We start from the raw sequence: 22,065 nt of genomic DNA, 5'->3' as shown, positions 1-22,065 counted from the left end.
GAGAAATGCTTATTCTACATTTTATACCATCTTAAAATCAGATTATTAGTTTTTATGCTATTAAATTGTAAGAATTTCTTATATATTTTGAAGATTAACTCTATCAGATAAATGGTTTACAAATTTTTTTTACAAATAGTTTATTGTCAAATTAGTTTCCACATAACACCCAGTGCTCATCCCCACAAGTGCCCTCCTCCATGCCCATCCTCCCTCCCCCCCACATCCATCAGTCCTCAGTTTTTGTCAGCATTCAAGAGTCTCTCATGGCTTGCCTCTCTCCCTTTCCCTCACCATTTCCCCCCTTCTTCTCCCCCTTGTTCCTCAGTTAAGTTCCTCCTAATCCTCCTATATGTGCAAACATATGATATTTGTCCTTCTCTGCCTGACTTATTTCCCTCAGCATAACACCTTCAGGGTCCATCCATGTTGCTACACATGGCCAGATTTCATTGTTTCTCATTGCCATGTAGTATTCCACTCTGCTGATGCATAGGAGCACATGTACCCCAATGTTCATAGCAGCACTCTCTACAATAGCTAAAACATGGAAAGAGCCTAAGTGTCCATCAACAGATGAATGGATCAAGAAGATGTGGTTTATCTATACCATGGAATACTACATGGCAATGAGAAACAATGAAATCTGGCCATGTGTAGCAACATGGATGGACCTTGAGGGTGTTATGCTGAGCGAAATAAGTCAGGCAGAGAAGGACAAATATCATATGTTTGCACGTATAGGAGGATTAGGAGGAACTTGACGGAGGAACAAGCGGGAGAAGAAGGGCGGAAATGGTGGGGGAAAGGGAGAGAGGCAAACCATGAGAGACTCTTGAATGCTGACAAAAACTGAGGACTGATGGATGTGGGGGGGAGGGGGGGATGGGCATGGAGGAGGGCACTTTGGGGATGAGCACTGAGTGTTATGTAGAAACTAATTTGACAATAAACTATTTGTAAAAAAAAATAATAATAAAAAATAAAAATAAAAAAATAAAAAATAAAGAAGATGTGGTTTATCTATACCATGGAATACTACATGGTTTACAAATATTTTCAAGGGCACCTTTACAATCGATTGTTTCCTCTGCTATGCAGAAGCTTTTTAGTTTGATGTAGTCCCACTTGTTTATTTTTGGTTTTGTTGCCTGTGCTTTTTTGTGTCACAACCAAATGATCCAGCAATCTCACTTTTTGGTATTTATCCAGAAGAATTGAAATCAGGATCTCAAAGAGATAACACACCTATGTTACAGCACTATTTATGATAGCCAAGATATGGGTACCTGTGTGGCTCAGCCAATTAAGTGTCCTACTCTTGACTTCAGCTCAGGTCATGATCATGATCTCATGGTTTGTGAGATCGAGTCCAGCATTGGGCTCTGTGCTGACAGTGCAGAGTCTGCTTGGGATGCTTTTTTCCTCCCTCTCTCCCTTTCTCTACCCCTATTGCTCAAGTTAGGTCTGTCTCTCAAAAATAAAGAAATAAACTTAAAAAAAAAGTTGGTGGTATTTTTTATGACAGAAAAGATAAAGTTAATAAATTAAGCATTTAATTTAAGACATTGTAAAAGAAAAAATACTACATAAAATCCGTAAAAGTTGTTAAAATAACTGAATGATCTGGATGGGAAAGGTTGAAAATAATCCAATAACCAATCTTTTAAGCTCTCAAAATAGACCAACCTCTAAAATCTATTCAAGTGGAAAATAAACTCAGGAATCATATATAATACTTGATTTAAAATACTTTTAAAATTACAGTAGCATGTTCTATAAGTAATCCGAAGTTTGGAATAAATTGGTATTCAAGGGAATAACAAAATGTAAATACATGGGGGTGCCTGGGTGGCTCAGTCAGTTGAGCAACGGACTCTTGATCTGAGCTCATGTCATGATCTCACTGTTGTGAGATTTAGCTCCCATCAGGCTCCATGCTGAAAGTGGAGCCTGCTTGGGATTCTCTCTCTCCCTCTCTCTCTGCCCTTCCCCAATTCATGTGTGCATGCCTCCTCTCTCAAAATAAATAAATAAACTTTAAAAATGTAAATGCATGAAGAATGAACTGAAAATGGAAGAAGAAATTAAAACGGAATTATACTCACACCATCTCCAACATATTATAGTATGTATCTGTACATATTATAACATAGTTGTATATAGAACAAGATCTTTTTCTTTGCTTTTCTCTCCACATTTCAAGAAACAGATTATTCTTTTTATTCATCTTTTCTTTAATATTTATTTATTTATTTTATTTTGAGAGAGAGAGGCTGCATATGAGCGAGTGGCAGAGAGAGGGGGAGAGAGAGAGAAACAGAGAGAGAAGTGGGGCTCACCCAAAGCAGGGTTGAGCTCCCCTGATGTGGGACTCAAATTTATGAACTGTGAGATCATGACTGGAGTAAAAGTCATATGTTCAACTGGCTAAGCCGCACAGGTACCCTCTTTTTATATATCTTAAGTCATAAATAAAACTGGAACACTATCCAAAAGAGCAAACATAATCTTGATAAACAATACAGAAAAAAATGTATATCAGCAAACAATCTTGTAGACAAAACACACTAATGAAAATATATGTGTAAATACTAAAAGTTGTGTGTACAATTAATAATATAGACAAAGAATAATCAACGTATATTCTAGAATTGAAAGAATGACTCATTTTTCAGGAGTTCATCATTGTATTAATTAATGGGTGAAATAATGAAAAAACTATGTAATCAATAGTACTTTCCAGAATCTACTAATGAAACCTTATGTATATTTTCTTAATATATTGTATCATATACTTTCCGGTTAATTTTTTTAAAATTTGCTATATATTTTTATTACTGTATCACACACACACACACACACACACCCTTAAATATCTGGTTATCGCTTATCATTTTTTTAGGAATCTTTAAGCAATGTTGTGAAACTTGAGACTGAAACGACTATTTTAATTTACCCTATATCTGTAACTCTATAGTAAACCTTGAAAATACCAGATTTTGATTTTTCCAAACTTTGCCTCTACCTCACCACTGTTGCTACCTTATGTGGGGCCTTCATTACCATCCCTTACTTCGACTTGGCAATAGCTTCCAAACTAATTTATCATTTACTGATTTTTTTTCTCTCCTTTTCCTACACCACAACCAGAACAATGTTCCTGAAGACTCTATCTGATTATAAAACACTCATAGCCTTCAATGTCTCTTACTGTCTATGGATAAAGTCCAAAAGCTTTAACATGTCCTTTAATAATAACACCAGTGTATCTTATATTTTGCTCTTGCCATATGGAACTCCATGTGATTCCTGAAGAAACAAGCTGCTTTATATCTATATCCTTTTTCTGTGAGACTACTTAGAATATCTTGTCCATTTTTATCTGCATGGAAAATGTATATCATTCTAATTATTCATCAAAAATATTTATTAGACAGATATCATGGGCTAAACATTGGTTTAGCTTTTAAGTAATCTTCTCCCTGCAGTATTTTAAGGAACTGCTTTACTACCTGCCTTCTAACCATCTGGTCCCCTCACCTCCAATAGCAGTACAACAGACATTTTATTCTTTTTATGCTTCAAATCGATTTGTGTAGAATTATACCACAGCAGCTACACAGCCCTCTGTGCTACTACGTATAAACTTCCTATTTGAATCCTAAGCTCTTGGAAAGAATGAACTGTTAGAAAGAATATGAACTTGGTGCACAGTAGGTCATGGCTCTAGAAAAATCCCAACCTAGGACTTCTGGGTGACTCAGTCAGTTAAACTTTCAACTTCGGCTCAGGTCACTTTTGGTGGGTTCGAGCTCCGTGTCAGGCTCCGTGCTGACAGCTCAGAGCCTGGAGCCTGCTTTGGATTCTGTGTCTCCCTTTCTCTGCTCCTCCCTCTATCATTCTCTCTCTGTCTCTCAAAAATAAATAAACATTTAAAAAAGAAAAGAAAAGAAATAGACTAGCCTGGAGTACTTGTTAAGTGTCTGACTCTTGGTTTTGGCTCAAGTCATGATCTCATGGTTTCTGAGTTCCAGCCAATTTGGGCTCTGTGCTGGCAGTGCCAAACCTGCATGGGATCCTCTCTCTTGTTCTTTCTTTGCCCCTCCCTGCTATCTCCCTCTCTCTCAAAATAAATAAATAAAATTTTAAAAAAGAAATAGACAATCTCATTTTCTGGATCTCCATTGGAGCCATGAAAGGTTTTATATATACAAATGCCTTTGCATTTATTATTTAAAATATATTTATGCATTTTAGTATACAAAATCAATGTAATGTTTATTATTTAAAAGACAGTATGTGATATATATACCTAGTGCTTTACTTCTCTGTTGCTGTAACTCTGTATGTATAGTCTGCTTACTGAAAAATCCAGGACTGATTTTAGGCATATTAAAATGCATTCATCTGTTTCCTCTGAGGATTAAATGAGCTAACCTTTATCAGGAAACTATCATGGTCTCAGACACGTGGTAAAAGCTCACAACATACCAGTTATTCCCTCCCTCTCCTAACCCTGGTAATAAGAGACAGCATGACTGTGAGGATAGAACTGGATCAGGACAATTCTGTTCACGTCCTGCCTCTATAACACTCTCCATCAGCCAGCCTCTTCCTCGTTAGAGCTTCAGTGTATCCATTATAGAAGTTTGGGTGCGATATGAGATGACCAAGGACTCTCCTTGTTTAAGACCTTTGAATTAGTGTCTTGGCAATGTGCTTGTCCTCACGGTCCCCAGGGCCCCCATAGGCCACTGGTTATCCCATCTTCTATTCGAATTCTTTTCTGGCAGGCGAAAAATTGGTAAGTCGTTATGCTAGGTCTTGTTTCAGAAACACTTAGCATGTGATCTTAAGTTTCATAGTCAAATGGGTCTATAAGAATCTGTACTGTAATTTCACATATGAGTTAGGAACTTGAGCCAATTAAATACTTCTTTTAGGGATGTGTAAGAAGTCGGCTTTCAATCTAGATGTTGGGTGGCAAACTGTTACAGTTCGCAGAACTTAGGGGCTTCCCCCCATGCATGATTTTCTGTGCTAAAACCAGTATACTTCCAGGCAAACCAGGATGGTCACTCTATTTGCTGACTATAAGTAGGCTCCATGCCCAATGTGGGGCTTGAACTCTCAACCCTGAGATTAAGAGTTGCAAACTCTACCCACTGAGCCAGCCAGACACTCCTCTATTTGCTGGCTATAAATTATTAGGCTTTTAGTGGATATGCTATTTTGCATTTTGAAATCTATTTGGGTTGTGGGATAGTTAATACAAAGAGCTCTAATTTGGGAATCAGTGAGAGTCAGAGGGTCTGGGATCAAATCCAGCTCTGTTTGTTGGCTTCCTGAATGGGTTCCTTCTGGGCTTCACTTCCTCTTGTATAAAATAAAGAGCAACATACTTCTAACTCTTAATTTCTTCAAAATCTCTAAGGAAGAGAGATTCCAGGGCACAGGGGAGCCATCCATTTAAGATGTTGTGCAATGCCTGCTGCCCCAACCCCCTCTGAGCCCCAGGACTAACTGGATCCAAGGGACTCTTAAGAGGCAGCTTTATAGAGATCAAGGCGGGGAGGTTGTGCACCGAGTGTGTGCCCTGCTAGACCCTTCACACACCACTCTCTTCCATTCCAGCAGAGCTTCCCTGGGAAGGTAAGTTGGGACTTCAGCTCTTCCCACATAGAGGTCTGTAAGAACCTCATTACAAGCTTCAAAATTCTAAGGCAATCAGGGTACAAATAGTTGAAGAAGAAGGCTGTTTGTGATCTAAATTTAGAGATTTTGCCTGCACTCCTCTTCCCCAAACCCATACTTCCTGTATGCAGCCCTTGGTGCTTGAAATCTTAGTGTCCTGGCCTCATTCTCACAGATTTACTCTACAGCTCTAAGCACGTGTAGACCCAGCCAGGCAGCCTCTTAAGCTTTTCATTTAGCTCAGATGTTTCAATGTAATTAACTCACACTCCAGTATTCTCCCTGGGTGGTGGATAAAGGCTGAGACAAAGATGTTGGGATTTTGAAAGTGGGAAGACAATGTGGAAAGAGGACCAGGGGACCCCAGCCCCTAAATAACCTCTCTCATCCATTCTCTCTTGGTTGCCATTTATTCAGTACATAACTTACACCAGCATCCTGAATATGAATTTTAAATGTTTTACTCTGGTTTTTTTTCCCCTCCATACTATAGATGTAAAAATAAGGTGTGAAGACATAAACTAAATGCACAGCTGGCATATGGCAAAGGTGATATAAAAAGTGAGTTATTAGATGTTAGGTGAGTTATTTAACTTACCAAATTCATTTTACACTTGAGAATGTATAGCTTCTTCCTCACAAAATGTATTTATCTACTTAATCAGTACTTACTATTTAGAACCAGAATCGGTCATCTTTGAGTCTTAGCCCAGGGCTCTATGCCCAGTGACTTGGCTAGACACCAAGAATAAGATGAGAAGCAAAACAGACAATTGTAGCAACATGGATGGAACTAGAGGGTGTTATGCTGAGTGAAATAAGTCAGGCAGAGAAGTACAGATACCATTTGTTTGCACATATGGTTGGATTAGGAGGAAGTTAACAGAGTACGAAGCAGGAGAAGAAAGGGAAAAATAGTTGGGGAGAGAGAGGAAGGCAAACCATGAGAGACTCTTTTTTTTTTTTTTTTTCAAATAGTTTATTGTCAAATTAGTTTCTACATAACACTCAGTGCTCATCCCCAAAGTGCCCTCCTTCATGCCCATCCCCCCCTCCCCCCCACATCCATCAGTCCTCAGTTTTTGTCAGCATTCAAGAGTCTACCATGAGAGACTCTTGAGTGCTGAGAACAAACCGAGGGCTGAGGGGGGTGGGGAAGAGGGGAAGGGGGCTGATGGGCATGGAGGAGGGCACTTGTTGGGATGAGCATTGGGTGTTATATGTAAACCAACTTGACAATAAACTATAAAAAATAAATTTAAAAAACCAGACCATTATGGGAACTTACAATTTATTGGGGGAGAAAGATACTAATCAAATATCCAAACAAATACATAATAGTTCTATGATTCTAAAGTGTGATGAGTCATGAACAAAAATATGTATGAGATTTTGTAACAGTGACATACAACCATGAACAGAGTAGTAATGAATAATTCAAATAACTAGAAGATAACACCTTCCCAGGTAGTGCTGATGCTGCTTCATTGTAAGGATGTATGAATTCTTCTTTCTAAAAGTAAAAGAAGCCACTGGAAGATTTTCAGTGGGAGTGTAACACCATTTTATTTACATTATAAAGAAATAAAATGGCTGCGTTGTGGAGAATGGATAAGAGAAAGGCATGACACTAAGCTGGGTAATCATCAGGGAATGTTCTGCAGACATCCTGGTGGAAGATGTCGAGGGAGATGGATGGATGACAGTTCGAAGTGGGAGGAAAAGAAGCCAATGTTAAGCATAGTCTGGAAAGATGTTAATGGGTTAATCAGATCTTGGCATGGGAAAGGGTGAGAGATGCCTCCTAGGTTTTTCTGGCTTGAGTGCATGGGTAGATGGAGATGGGCTTTTGTGAGATGTTAAATATTGGAGAGGATCAAATACAGTGATTAACATAAAAAAGTTCAACTTTGTCCATTACATTTGGGTTGCATATGAGCTATTACAATTGATGGTCCAACGGGGAACTGAATGCTTGTGTCCATAGCTAGAAGAGAAATCTGAGTTACATAAATTTGGGATCATTGATGTATACAGAAGAGATAAAGAAAGACATTATAAATAAAAAAATACTTTCGAAAATTTTAATTATGAAAGAGGAAAGAGAAGTGAATGGTTACTAGAAGATAATTATTGTTTGTTTATTTCTCATGACAGTAGATCATGAAATTGTTACTCAACAAAGAAGCTGAGGTGAGAAAGGACATAGCTAAGCTTATGGGAGTGATCTAAGTCCGTGATTCTCACACGTGGCTGCCTATCACGATCACCTAGGAAATAGAAATATATATACTGATTTTTGAGTCCCACTGAGAGAGATTCTAATTTAATTGATAAGAGTGTGACCCAGACAATGGAGTTTTTTAAACCTCCTCAAATGAATCTAACATGCAGTACAGTTTGAGAATGCTTCATCTAAACAGAGAAGAAAAAAATGTAAACAGGCAGGAGAGAAAAATCTAAAGGAAGCAGATGTGGGTGAACCAGAGCTTCTGGACCCTTGGCGAATAAGTGAGGGGCTCAGGCAACAAAAAGAGGATGAGCAAGGAACGGGAGTGATGACTGAGTGCAGACAAGAGAGGAGAAACGGTGCAGACTATAGATGGAGATGTCGTCACGTTCACAAGAACTAAAGTATCAGTAAGCAGGGAGGATTAAGGAAGGACATCCGGTACCTGACTTCTTGAAGAAGGTGGTAGCTAAGAACTGGTAGGAAGAAAGGGTAAAATCATGTTCCGCTATTGGAGAAAGACTTGAGTCTCTCTGTAAAGAACACATAGAGACAACAAAAATAAGGGATAATATCTGACCCTCAAAAAAGAGTCAAAGGATATGTGTAGAGAAGGATTTGGAGCCCATGACCCATCTGTGGATATGGTTCGACTATAGAAGTTCTGAAGTATAACCAACGGCCTCTAACCTGTTCCTTCCTGACCCTTTCATAACCTATCATGGACTCTCAGTGTCATTGCCCCTTCCATCCTGAGGACAGTGACCACTCCCGATCTTCCTCGGTCTGATCTCACTTTGCTCTGGTTGTCTTTCCCCAAAAGCCACTCGGGGACCTTCATGGGAAGTATTGGGACTAACACCTCTAGCACTACTAGCTTCACACTAACAGGCTTCCCAGAGATGGAGGGCCTGCAGCACTGGTTAGCTGCCCTCCTCTTGCTTCTTTATGCTATCTCCATCCTGGGCAACATCCTAATTCTCTTCATCATAAAGGAGGAGCAGAGCCTGCACCAGCCTATGTACTACTTCCTGTCTCTGTTGTCTGTCAATGACCTGGGTGTGTCCTTTTCAACGTTGCCCACTGTACTGGCTGCCTTGTGCTTTCATGCCCCGGAGACTGCCTTTGATGCTTGCTTGACCCAGATGTTCTTCATCCACCTCTTCTCCTGGACAGAGTCTGGGATCCTGCTGGCCATGAGCTTTGATCGCTACGTGGCCATTTGCAACCCCTTGCGTTATTCTTCAGTGCTCACTGATATCCGTGTTGCTCACATGGGCATATCCATCGTCGTTCGCAGCTTCTGCATGGTCTTCCCACTGCCATTCCTTCTGAAGAGGCTGCCTTTCTGTAAGGCCAACGTGTTAACCCATTCCTACTGTTTGCACCCAGACCTGATCCGCCTGCCCTGCGGAGATACCACCATCAACAACATGTATGGCCTGTTTATTGTTATCTCTGCCTTTGGCGTAGATTCAGTGCTCATCCTCCTCTCCTACGTGCTCATACTGCGCTCTGTTCTGGCCATTGCCTCCCAGGAGGAGAGACTTAAGACACTCAACACATGTGTGTCACACATCTGTGCTGTGCTCATCTTCTATGTACCCATGGTTAGTGTATCCATGGTTCATCGATTTGGGAAGCATCCCCCTGAGTATGTGCACAAGTTTATGTCCCTGGTCTATCTCTTTGTGCCTCCAATGCTTAACCCGATTATCTATTCTATTAAGACAAAAGAAATTCGTAAGAGGCTACACAAAATGCTTTTTAAGCCTAAACTCTGATCAGGAAGAGATCTTCCGGGAACCTAGATACCCTAGGAGTGTGTTGTTATTGCTGATTTTGACCCTGGAGGGTTTCAATCTCCTCCTGTAAATGGACCTCTGCTCGGTACCTGCTGTTAGTTTTGTGGGACGGCCTGGCTATAACCCATTAACTCAATACATCAGCCTGCCTTACATTGTAATTAACCATGTCACATGTTGCCACAGATGGCTTCTCTCAGATCTAACAAGGAAGAGGGTCGTCAGACTCTTTTGTTTATCCCAACTAGTTACATCTGTGCTTTCAAAGAAGTCTCAAAACTGACACACACTTATGTAAACCATGCTATACCTGAAGATTGTTACTTGAGATCAAAGATATCACCTAATATATTTTAAAGGAATAATACTTTGAATATCTTTAAACTTTAAAAATTAAAGACACATAGTAACTGTGACCACTTTTTCACTTTTAAAATCAATAAGACTATTTCTGAGTCTTATAGAATGGAACCTATATGCTTAGCATTCTGACTATACAATGCAAATGATGTTTACACCTGAACTTTACAAGTTAAAATCAGTAGAAAACAATTGTGGAAAAATCATATTTTGCTATCACTTGGGCATGACTTGGGGGTGAGTAACTTTTTTTAGAGAGCTAGTAAGCACTGTAAATGGAAGGAGAATGATACCAATGACTGCTGGTGGGACAAGTCTGCTTCAGTGGCAAAGCAGCTGGGCCCACAATTTGCTGGAATATGGACTTTCATGGCTTTATGAGCACCTAAGCCGAGAGACTTCAGCACATGCTATAGCAGGGAAGATGTAGCTGAAGAATATAGGACATTCAGAGAGCATAATCCCTGAAGAGTAACAGCCATGAGGAGAAAGTGATCATCGCAAATTCATGTAAAACACACAGAGCACAACCCACCTTGGCCACGTGAATCCTTGACAGAAGTAAACACAAGCATGGCAGCTTCCACTGGACAATGGGTAGGCTATGGCATACTTCAGCTCTGTTGGATGACTGGGGAAAGCAGACACTGAGGCAGAAACATATCACTTTTTAAAGAAACATCCTTTTCCATATTTGTTTTCTCATATCATCATGAAATGACTTTTCTAAAATAAAGCCATAAGGACTAAGTGACATGATGTTGCCCTAAACATAGCAATAGTATATATCTGAATCTTCTCTGAACAACTACGGATGCAAAATTCACCATCTGTTACAAAAAAATGAATCCGAATAAAATCCAGACATAACATCTTCAACGGTATTAGATGACAGAGAAATGACAAGTACCCTGGAAGAAGGTAGTTATGGAGAAAGCACAAAGTTAGAACGTATGTGGTAAGGACCAGTGGAGTGAAGGGGAATAACCAAACTTATTCCAATAAGAAATGCCCCCCCCCCCCCATCACAAACATTCACCTCCAGTAGGAGAGGATGGTAACCTAAACAGAAACCTGGGCAGGCAACCAACCTTGAGATTGGTGAAACTGAGACCAAGCCTTACAAGGTCTAAGTCCTCATGCACCTGAGAGGATGAAGCAATGCTGTGGTGCTCCTAAGCATTGGAGAATCTCAGAAATGTTCAACAAATAAGCTTTTCCAGGCGGTTTTAACCTCTACCTGAAGGAAACCAGAGATAAACAGATAAAGATCACTAAGAAAGATGGTGCTGAAGACAGATGCAGGCTACAGAGGAAGCAGGTGCAAAACAATGCCACAGTACTGAATAAAATTCTCAACTGCGTGCACCCCTTGGACGGAAGGCTTGGAGAGCTCTAGAGTCGGAACAGAGGGAAGGAGCTAGACATCTTCGAGAAACAGTCTTAGCTCTGAGACACACAAGTGGCCTCAAAAAGAGGTGTTCCTTTGGGGCGCCTGGGTGGCTTAGTCGGTTAAGCGTCCGACTTTCGCTTGGGTCATGATCTCGCGGTTCGTGGGTTCGAGCCCCCCGCTGCTGACTGCCAGCTCAGAGCCTGGAGCCTGTTTCAGTCTGTGACTCCCTCTCTCTCTGACCCTCCCCTGCTCATGCTGTCTCTCTCTCTCTCCTAGAAATAAATAAAACATTAAAAAAATAAAAAATAAAAAGAGGTGTTCCTTTGAACTGTTTGCACAACACAGGGTGCCTGAGAGCCACAAAGCTGGAAAAGTTACCAGCCATCTCTTCCCAGTACAGAGATTCCCCCTCCCAGTCACCCTGGAAAACCATCCTTCTGTATATATGGGACCAAAAATTGGATATGAACTCTACACAGTTATGAGCAAAAACAAAAGGAAGGAGAAAGATTAGCCCATGTCCATTAAAGTCATGCTTACAATTACAATGGAAATGTTTCTTCTTCTTTTAAAAATGTTTTAATATTCTAATGCTTCAGTATCCATTACTGAATATCAGAAACCATATGGTTGACTTCAGTATTTCATAGGCTTCGTCAACCACAGCATTGAAAGTTAGAGAAAAAGGGGCAGAGTGAGTGCTAGGTGTAATACAAAGCGTTTCTGTCATCAGTTTGTTCAGTGATGCCTTATTTATTCCTTTAGCAAACATACATGGAATGACCTAATCTGTGCTAAACCCGGGGATGGGGGAAGGCATAGGGGCAGTGATAAGCACTAGTTCCTGATAACAAAGAGTATGTGACACGGGGAATGTTTTCTTGTGTGTGTCTCACAAGTTGAAAATAAATGTGCTGAGTTAAGTTTTAAATAAGTAAGAGATCACTACTCAAAAAAGTGATAGAAATTCCTTTTTTCTGGGTGTTCTATACTGCTGAGCCTCCAATCTTTAGTTGGATAAGGACCACTGGGGTGTACACGCATGTGAGTGCACACACACACACACACACACACACACAGAGTAAATATAACCTATGACAGTGACTGTGAATTAAAGAGAAATATATTGAAGAGGCAGAAAATTAAAACTTTTTAATTTATTAATATAGAAAAAATCCATTACATTTAGGCATGTATATATGTATATGATTTACTGCTGCCTAAAAAACATTGATCAAGTTTCTAATTAATAGTATGTTAAAAGAAGGCTTTTCTTTTGGACATAAATTGCATCTGTTCAAACTGGTAAGATTAGTATTTAATGTGATATCTAAATGTGCTGATATCTAAATAAATGATACATTTATAAAATGGTTTATATTTTGTGTGGTTTGAAGGCTGACACAATATAATGTAATATAATTAAGAAATTAATTAAGTATAAAGCAATTATATAATTAATTATAATTAATATAATTATATTTACTATAATTAAGAAATTATATTGAAAATAAACCAGGATCAATTTAAAACTCACATACAATTGTCCAATTTACTCTTGAGATGTGTCTTTTAACTTTCTTTCCCCCCAGTAACTGTAAACTTGTTTTTCCACATTATTTGTAAAAATGTTCTTGCACATATCTGAATGCTAAATGTTGGATGATAATGGAATGTAATCATTAATCTCCATCCTTTCTGAGTAAATGAAATGAGAGCTATTTCCATTCCAGTGTTTGTAACCCAGGCATATAAAGTTTTGGATATATCTGTTTCTCAAGAGTTTATTTGAGTTTCAGATATACTTTACTTGTGTTAAAATCCATGGTAGATTTAGTTTACACAAAGTCACGTCAAATGTCAAATACAAAAAAAAAAAAAGCCACTTAACATTCTATCGCTTCTAAGTTGTTTAATATTCACAGAGGACTTCGTCTCAGTCAGGGACAATGTGCTTGACTGCCAAGACTAATATTTAAAGTTGACTCAGAGCCCTTATTGCTTATAGGATGCTTCTGTGGTAAAAATACAGATGGCCACTCAGGAAGCTTCTTACTCCCAGCTTGTAATATGGGATATTTCCCTTAAAAAATAGCTGTCTGGTTCCCAGGCATCATGCATGTGTGCTAGGGAAAATGGAGGTTGAGAAAGAAATTTTTATAAACACCATTACTGGCCGTAAATGATATAAGATCAAGATTGCCCCATAACCAGCTCTGTTTGTTGCATTTCTATTAGTTGAGATCTGTTTATAATCTAAATTTTTAATAAAGCTTGCCACACATCCATGATTTGAGTGAGTGATGCATGACTCCAGAAATGTATCGGAAGTCTTGGCTGGGGTTTATACTTTCTATATGAAGAACGTTTGGGGGCTTAAGCAACGTTCAGTGAAATAGCCAAAGTTTAGGTGGTGTCAGCTGAATCCTGAGGGATGCATGTACAAAACAAAGAGACTAAATCAAATACTCATTTAACAGATGAAGTATCTCTTCTATTTTCTTACATATATTTGATAAACAAGTTTTCCATGGGTAATAGAAGGAAAGAAAATAGATTCAAAACACTTTATATGAGAAATATGAACACAAACCACATACACGTACACCTAATGTAACAAATCCATTAAACAAGCTGTCGGCTTCTGATTTTGGTTTGAAGGATCCTCAGGAGCTTCTTCAGTATTATCTGAAACTGGCCGTGATATTCTGAAGACAGGAAAAACCTGGAGAAATGGGCATGCCACCCCAGATCTGTAGCTGACAGATTTAACAATCAAGGAAACTTACATACTAGGTTTGTCCTGGATGACCCAAGGTCAAGACCCAAGCTGCCAGAAGCTTAAAAGTTTATATAGAGAGGAGCACCTGTGTGCTCAGTTAAGTTTATATGGAGGCTTTATCTGGGCTCAGTCATGTGTATTTTATAGAAGATTTCAGTAAGACATGACTATCTCAAGGTCATGTCCTTGGAGCTGCTATAGGGAGTGGAGAGACAAACTGTACGTACATTCCAAGGACAGAGTCAGGGGTGAGGGGCCCTGAGTCCTGATGTCCAGCTCATGGGTCAACCAGCAGTCACGACTTCTCCATGACCTTGCCAACAGACATTCATGTCCAGGTACTGCGTGATAAGCAGCTCTCCTCTTCCCCTGCATGGGGTAATTGCTCAGCAGGGACTCAATTACTTGTTTCAAGTTGGGAAGAGGGTAATTCACAAAATGACTGCTGACTTCATGAGCTATTTGTTATTTCTATGAAACTTGAACCCTCAGGGCACACACCCCACTGAGCTGTCTGGAGGGCATTCCTGTGCTTAATGCACAGCCACCAACGCATGGATCCCCTCTTACCTGAACATGAAACAGAGCAGTGCAGGGGCCTGAGACCACCCTGCGTTAGCACAGTTAGAAAATGTGTGCAACTGACAAAAGAGGATTGGATATCCTCCGGAAGAGGCAATGCCCTTCCTGGGGAGAACCATACACAGAAGAAAGATCGTCTAGTGCCCCTGCTCCTATTTATCCTTCTGTAATACAATTTCTGAGGAAAGAGCTCTTCTTATCCTGCTGAATCACAACTACTGCAGCAGCAAAGCTGTCCCATCCTAGCAGAGCTGATCAGGTGTGGAGATGGTTTCCTGGAGGTGGGATGGACCTCGGTGGGACTGAGAAAGTGGGGCTGATGGTCAGTCATGCCCAGGGGTCTGTTCATAACCTGCTGCCCCACTCTCATTTCTGAAGGTTCTCCAACTTCCTGGGCTCACACAGAAATTAATTCCATGGAAGGCCATACAACGTGGATGTGTGTTTTCTCAATTCTGCATCCCATTCTAGTTGTATTGATTTTACTATGAGGCTTACAATGAGGCTGAGGGGTTGGGAATCCTACCCTACCGTAAGTCTTGTTCTAGTTCCATCTCTTCATTGACCCACCCAACGCAGGCCCTGAAGGATGAAATATGCACCCCTTAGAAGCAATGCAAAAACATGACCTTTATTACTCAGACATTTTCCCCCACAAACCTCAATATCATCCCACTGCAAACTTAGCTGAGCCAAGTTCAATGTTTAATTTTTTTAGGTAACCTAATTTTCTTTTTTCTTTTTTTTTAAACTCACACTTGTATTTTTTTTAATGTTTATTCGTTTTTGAGAGAGATAGAGGCAGACTGTGAATGGGGGAGGAGCAGAGAGAGGGAGACACAGAATCGAAGCAGGCTCCAGGTTCTGAGCTATCAGCACAGAACCCAACATAGGGCTCGAATCCACAGACTGGGAGATCACGACCTAAGCCAAAGTCGGGGGCTTAACCAACTGAGGCACCCAGGAACCCTATGACCTAATTTTCTAAGGCAGAACTAAGGGGGCATAAAATAAAAGACGTATAAAATATTCTTTTCTCTTTTTAGTTGGCCAAAATTCAGGTATTTCCCAGTTCAATAGGGAAAAAGTTTGAGTTCAAAGAAAAGCTTGTTAAATAAAGAAAGGCAAAAAAGAAAGTTTCCACTTTAGCCAAAAGCAGGGCTCAATCTCCACCTTCTTAGGATGGAAGACACAGTGGCGGCCCTAAGTTCTTCCAAGAACATCACAAGAGGAGGAGAAACATAGAAATGCTTCTTCCCTATCCCCTACAAACAGGCCACACTGGTAACTGAAAATGAAGAAAGAAAGGAGGAAGTGAAGGGGAGAGGAGACAGCAGCACTTATAGGAGTCTCCTATTCCAGTGCTCCTTGTCCTTTCTCCTTTATATCCTTAGCTGTCAACGTTAGACCTGTGGTCAATAGGTTGTCCTCTTCTTCTCCTTGGTGTGGTAATCAGAGAGTGTTTCCCTCATTTTCATATATAGAAGGGTCCCCAGCCTTGCCCTTGCATCGATATGAAAATTTAATCTGACTCTCAAGGCCTAATAAATTATTATTCTTATTGTTAATTGATGTAGCACTTCTTGTATGAATCAAAAAGGTCATTATTGGGGTGCCTAGGTGGCTCAGTTAAGCATCTGTCTTTTGATCTCAGCTCAGGTCTTGATCTCAGGGTTGTGAGTTCAAGCCCCACATTGGGCTCCACACTGGGTGTGGAGCCTACTTCAAAAATAGAAAAAAAGTATTATTTAAACTGATGACCATAGTCTGACTCATTATTTTCCATTTGAACTCATGCTTAGTTATGTTACTCAATCATGTCCCTAAAATAGTTTATTTAGTGGAAAAAGGCACTTACATTCTGATTCTCTTATTTCACTTATGGGCATATATGGAAACTGGGATCCCAAATGCTTATATCATTCCTATTCAGAAATAGTTCTTTCCCAGGGTGCCTGGGTGGGTCAGTCGGTTGAGGGCCTGACTTTGACTCGGGTCATGATCTTTTACTTCATGGGTTCAAGTCCCACGTCGGGCTCTGTCCTGACAGCTCAGAGCCTTGAGCCTACTTCAGATTTTGCATCTCCCTCTCTCTCTGCCCCTCCCCTGCTCGGACTCTGTCTCAAAAATAAATAAATATTAAAAATTAAAAAAAAAAGTTACCTCCCTCTGGCACCTGATACTTCACTTTCATATTCCCTTAGAAAACTATAGATAACTTTATGCTCAGCTGTGCTGGGGTATCTGGCCCAGTTTTCCTTGTGCATAGGTCAATCTCAAGAGGGCATCTCTGTTAACTTAGTCTAAATGTAAGCCCAAACCGCATTTGAGAGTACTCTACTTCTCCCAAAGACTTTCTTATTATATCCTACCTCCATGGTATCAAAGAAAGAGAATTCAGGAAAACTGGTCTAATAGAAGGTCCAAAATAATTATTTTGTAGTGTCTAAATCATAAATTCTCCATTACATATACCAGGGCTTTTTAGCTAGAAATTCTAGAAAGACATGATTTTTGACATCTGTTATCACATCATTATATAGAAGAAAATTAAAATCCCAAGAAAGGAAGACAGAGAAAAATCATATTCTTAGTACAATGTGAAAAAGAAAAAAAGTCTATGGTTCAGATACTGAACCTCCCTGTGGGAGGATGGATTAGTAAGCAGATGAAGGAAGCAGAGAAGAATCTGGAGTTTCTTCTAGATGTCCGCCTCTTTCAGTTTTCTGGGGTCATATACTTATAGCAAGTTCTGATAATACATCAAATTTCACTTTGTGAAGTTGAAACACTAACGAATGTTCCAGATGACAGTGAAGGGAAGGGATGGACAACTGTGGTAATGTTAATAGTGAGGTCACTCGTCAGAAGGGTGGTACTTGTTGGGTTAGATACACAGAGTGGAGACAACAAGAACTGAGTCTCATCTGGATCACCTATCATCTATATTATTCTGAAAAACTGACTTAATTCTCCACACCTAATGAGATTGTTATGAAGGTTAAATGAATTAAATCACATCAATTTCTTAAAGAACTTGACACCTTTAATGATGACACTCAATGTATTAGTTATTATAACGTTGGTGAATAGTTCTGTTATAGAAAATGATTCCTAGCTTACATCAATCTTCCTCAGGAAAATGTTGTCTAATCACCAACATTTACCTCTCTATGAATGCCACTGAGGTTTGCTGATTGTACTACCATTTGTTTTGTGTTATCTCCACTTTCTGATCTTATACTTCTCCCACACCATACACATCTATCTCATTGTTTGTGATATGAAGATGATGATGATGATGATGGCAATGGTGATGATGGCAATGACACCACGGAGGATGACCTATGGCTACAGTCAACATCAGATATTAGAGGTAAGTGTGAACATCATGTTTTCATGCGGTGAAACATACGGACAATGGCTCGGCGGATCTCCTTTGTCTTCGCGCTGTAAATGAGAGGGTTGAGCACAGGAGGTATGAAGAGGTAAATGTTGGACATGAGGACATGTACATAGCGTGGGACATGCTTCCCAAAGCGGTGCACTGTGGAGACCCCAATCATCGGCACATAAAACACAAGTACAGCCAAGATATGTGACACACAGGTATTGAGAGCTTTCAGGCGTTCCTCTTGGGAAGTGATGGCCATGACTGAGCGCAGAATGAGCACGTAGGAGAGAAAGATAAAAACCATGTCCATGCCAAAGGTGGACACAAGAACAAAGAGTCCATAGATGCTGTTGATAGTGATATCAGCACAGGCCAGCTTCATCATGTCTGGGTGCAGGCAGTAGGAGTGGGAAAGAACATTGGATCTGCAGATAGGCAGCCTCTTGAGGAGGAAGGGAAGGGGAAAGAGGGTGATGAAGCTCCGAGCAGCCACGGCTAGGCCCATTCCGACAATGACTTCACTGGTGAGCACAGTGGCATAGCGCAAGGGATCACAAATGGCCACATAGCGGTCAAAGCTCATGGCCAGTAGAATGCCTGACTCCATCATGGAGAAGGAATGAATGAGAAACATCTGGATCAGGCAGGCATCGAAAGGGATATTGTGGGCATTGAGGCAGAAGGTTCTGAGCACGGTGGGCAGTGTAGCCATGGACATGGCCACGTCACTGAAGGACAGCATGGACAGGAAGTAGTACATGGGCTCGTGTAGGCTGGGCTCCACTCGCACGGCCTGCAGGATCACGGCGTTGCCTCCGAGGGCCACGGCATACATGACACAGAGGGGCCCTGCTAGCCAGGCGTGAGAACTCTCCAGACCAGGGATGCCGGTCAGGAAGAAGGAAGCAGGATGAGTGACATTGAACAGTCCCATAGTGGGAGGAAGCCAGGACACTTTTCAGGATGGGACCGTGGGGACTTCTGAGAGTTGCCCTTCCTGGAGGGCAAGAAACCAGGGATAAGACACACAGGGGATGAAGTCTACACAGTTGGAAACGGATGCCTTCCTGAAATCACTGGTTAAGGGTAAATGTAGGCAAACTTTCTTTCTTCATTTTATGATCAGTAGACCCCAGGCAGGGCTAATATCCCCTCTATTTTATGAAGAAAATTAAGATATTGACAATGCTTCAATAATATTACTTAGATACAAAGAAAATTTTCTATATTTCCATTAGTTTTAAGAGCATTATTGAATGCAAATATGTCAAGTATAATCCATAGATTGTCATTGTGAAGACAATCAGGAATTTGAGTTACAATAACTCTTGGAAGTATTAAACATATCCCTGAAAATGTTTAATCAGAAGTATCACCAACTAATGAGAGCATTTCTGAGAGCTAGTTTGAATGGTGATGTGCTTTGTGAGAGAGAGGAAGGGTCCATGGGATGTGGAGGAAATGGACCACCTCTGGACACTAGCTTTTTTTGACAGAATTGTTCCAAAAGAACAAAACAAAGAGAACAAGACAACTTTGTGGAAATGCACAAACGTGTTCCTCGTTTTGGAAACATTATTACTTCTCTCCTGAATATTCTATAATTATGCTACCATTCAGCTTGTGGAAGGCCATTGCCCCAAACACCATGCTTTCACGCCTCTTACATAGTCATTATACTCTCAAAATATCCCTTATCTCAGAGACACATTCATTTACCTTCACTACAGCCTCACCTGGATCCCATTCTTGCTCTTAGAAAGAGCACCTTGCACTTGCACCGCTGTCTCTCACACACTTTCTTTCTTTTTAAAATTTTAAAATATTTACTTATTTTTGAGGGAGAGAGAGAGAGAGAGAACATGAGCCAAGGACAAGGAGAGAGAGGGAGACACAGACATGAAGTAGTCAGCACAGAGCCAAATGTGGAACTTGAACTCATGAACCATGAGATCATGACCTGAGCCCAAGTCAGACGCTTAACTCACTGACCTATGCAGGTACCCTGCACACACTTACTCTTATTGTACAGATACACTCAACTCTCATTCTTGACATTCACACTCTTGAACATGCATGTGCCCTGTGGTGCTCATACACTCAGTCCACATTGACAGATATGCAGATTTTGTATGTGTATAACATGCAATGTACACGCAGACTTCTACCCTCAATAGCATGTCACTTACTTGTGTGTAGACTGCTGTGCCCACATTAGTAACCCCTTGCCACATAGACACAGCCCCATGGACTGCATTACTAAGCTTTTCTACCATGACATGTGTTCCTGACCTCACTCCCAGAGGCTAACCCACAACTTTCTCTGTGAGAGTGATCACATTTTGTAATCTCTGGTTATTCTGATGTTCTGGAAATTCTTTCACCTTCAGTCCCTCATGATGAATGAAGATAGAGAGGGCTGGAAGACTTTTCATCTGGCAGAACTGTGTCAGACTAAGGCACCCTCATATGGGAGAAAACTCCAGAAATAATTTGTTTCCCCCTCCTTTCCCAAACCTAACCAAGCAAGGCCAGAGCATAATATCAGAATCCTTGCTGATCAGGATGGAAGAAGAGGACCTGGGAGTCCACGTATATGAAGCCCACAGACATGCTTGGATGACCGCTAACTCAGCATTATGACTCAGGGAACATTACAGACTTTCTGGGAAGTTTATAATTTGGATCTTCTCACAGTTCCTAGGAAGTATGTGGCCATTCTCTGTATGACTGATTACATCCCTTCTGGTCCTAGAGCTCAGTCTGTGAATTCCTGTCTCCCTCCAGACGTGTGATGCTTCGGATCCAGGACTGACCAACCCCATTCATCTCTTTTTTCTCCCACCTGATTGCCATTACCATTCTTCACACAACACTCATGGAAGGAGAAAAAAAAAAAAAAAAAACAGAAGGGAAGTGAGCAAAAGTGAAAAGAAACAGAGAAGGGAGAATAAAATGGGTTTCAATGACACGATTCTGTGCAGGTCAGGGCCAAAGCCATCATGCTTGTAGGGATCTGAGTTGTAGCATTTGTGGGGAGAATGACTGCCCAACAGTCCCAGGAGCACCCCCTTTTTCATTCCCAGTAGTGACTCACCTTGGGGGGGATGGTGTTTGGATGCACGTGAAGAAAAGAAAGCAATGAGAGAAAACCAACACTTGCTGAGCACATTACATGCCAGAGACTCTGCAAGGAACTCCCATCTGTGTTGATAGTGAATCTGTGACAGACCGGGAGACTCCCTGAGGTGAGCCTGCCTCTTAGTGGAAACACCTCACCTGACTAGAGAGCTGTAAGACCCTCTAATGTCTTGTTCAGTCTTTGAGACACCATTAAGTGCTGGAGAAAATGTGGAGAAGGAAAACCAAATGCACATTTCTGGATGGATTTCAAAGGTAGTCTTCTACAAAGGGGAAGATGAAAAGTCAATTCCTGTGGCAAACAAGATGAAGAAGTACTTGTCTCCAATGCGGGACCCAAGTTCCTCTGCCACGGCACTCAGAGACCCCTAGGGACAGTAGATGATTCATTATTCGTGTGTTTCATTTAACTGCTGCCATGTTTAGTAGGTGTGTGAAATGTTTAGACCTGACCCTTTCATTTTGTCTCCTAGATTATCGAGGAATCTCTTTCCATGTTTTACTTCTTCTTCACTTGGTTTAAATTAATGTCCCTTTACTCCATATGGCTGCTTGTGACCTCATCCAAGCACAGATCAGCCTTGATCTGTGGACTGTTCTGGTGGACTTGCCCTGGCCATGGGAGCTTGGGATGGCCTACTTCTCCTTCTAGATCAGTCTCCTTCCCTTTATCACTGTTTT

The 22,065-nt window shown here is 40.7% G+C and overlaps 2 protein-coding genes across 2 annotated transcripts; one reads left to right on the top strand and one right to left on the bottom strand.

Annotated features, from left to right (window-relative positions):
- The first annotated feature begins 8,766 nt into the window (after positions 1-8,766).
- On the top strand, positions 8,767-9,711 carry LOC120225595 (olfactory receptor 51I2-like). Its single transcript, XM_039223785.1, has one exon. The coding sequence runs from the start codon at positions 8,767-8,769 to the stop codon at positions 9,709-9,711; it is 945 nt and encodes a 314-aa protein (XP_039079716.1).
- An 8,527-nt stretch (positions 9,712-18,238) lies between these two features.
- LOC120225594 (olfactory receptor 51I2) lies at positions 18,239-19,177 on the bottom strand. The gene has a single exon (XM_039223784.1). It carries the CDS (start codon positions 19,175-19,177, stop codon positions 18,239-18,241), a length of 939 nt encoding a protein of 312 aa, XP_039079715.1.
- Between the last annotated feature and the right edge of the window lie 2,888 nt (positions 19,178-22,065).

This window comes from Hyaena hyaena, unplaced genomic scaffold (assembly GCF_003009895.1).
Source record: "Hyaena hyaena isolate Hyena2069 unplaced genomic scaffold, ASM300989v1 scaffold_1444, whole genome shotgun sequence".
In the NCBI taxonomy this organism is placed as follows: Eukaryota; Metazoa; Chordata; class Mammalia; order Carnivora; family Hyaenidae; genus Hyaena; species Hyaena hyaena.
The sequence above is the reverse complement of the archived record's forward strand: the minus strand, read 5'-3'. Positions and strand labels throughout refer to the sequence as shown.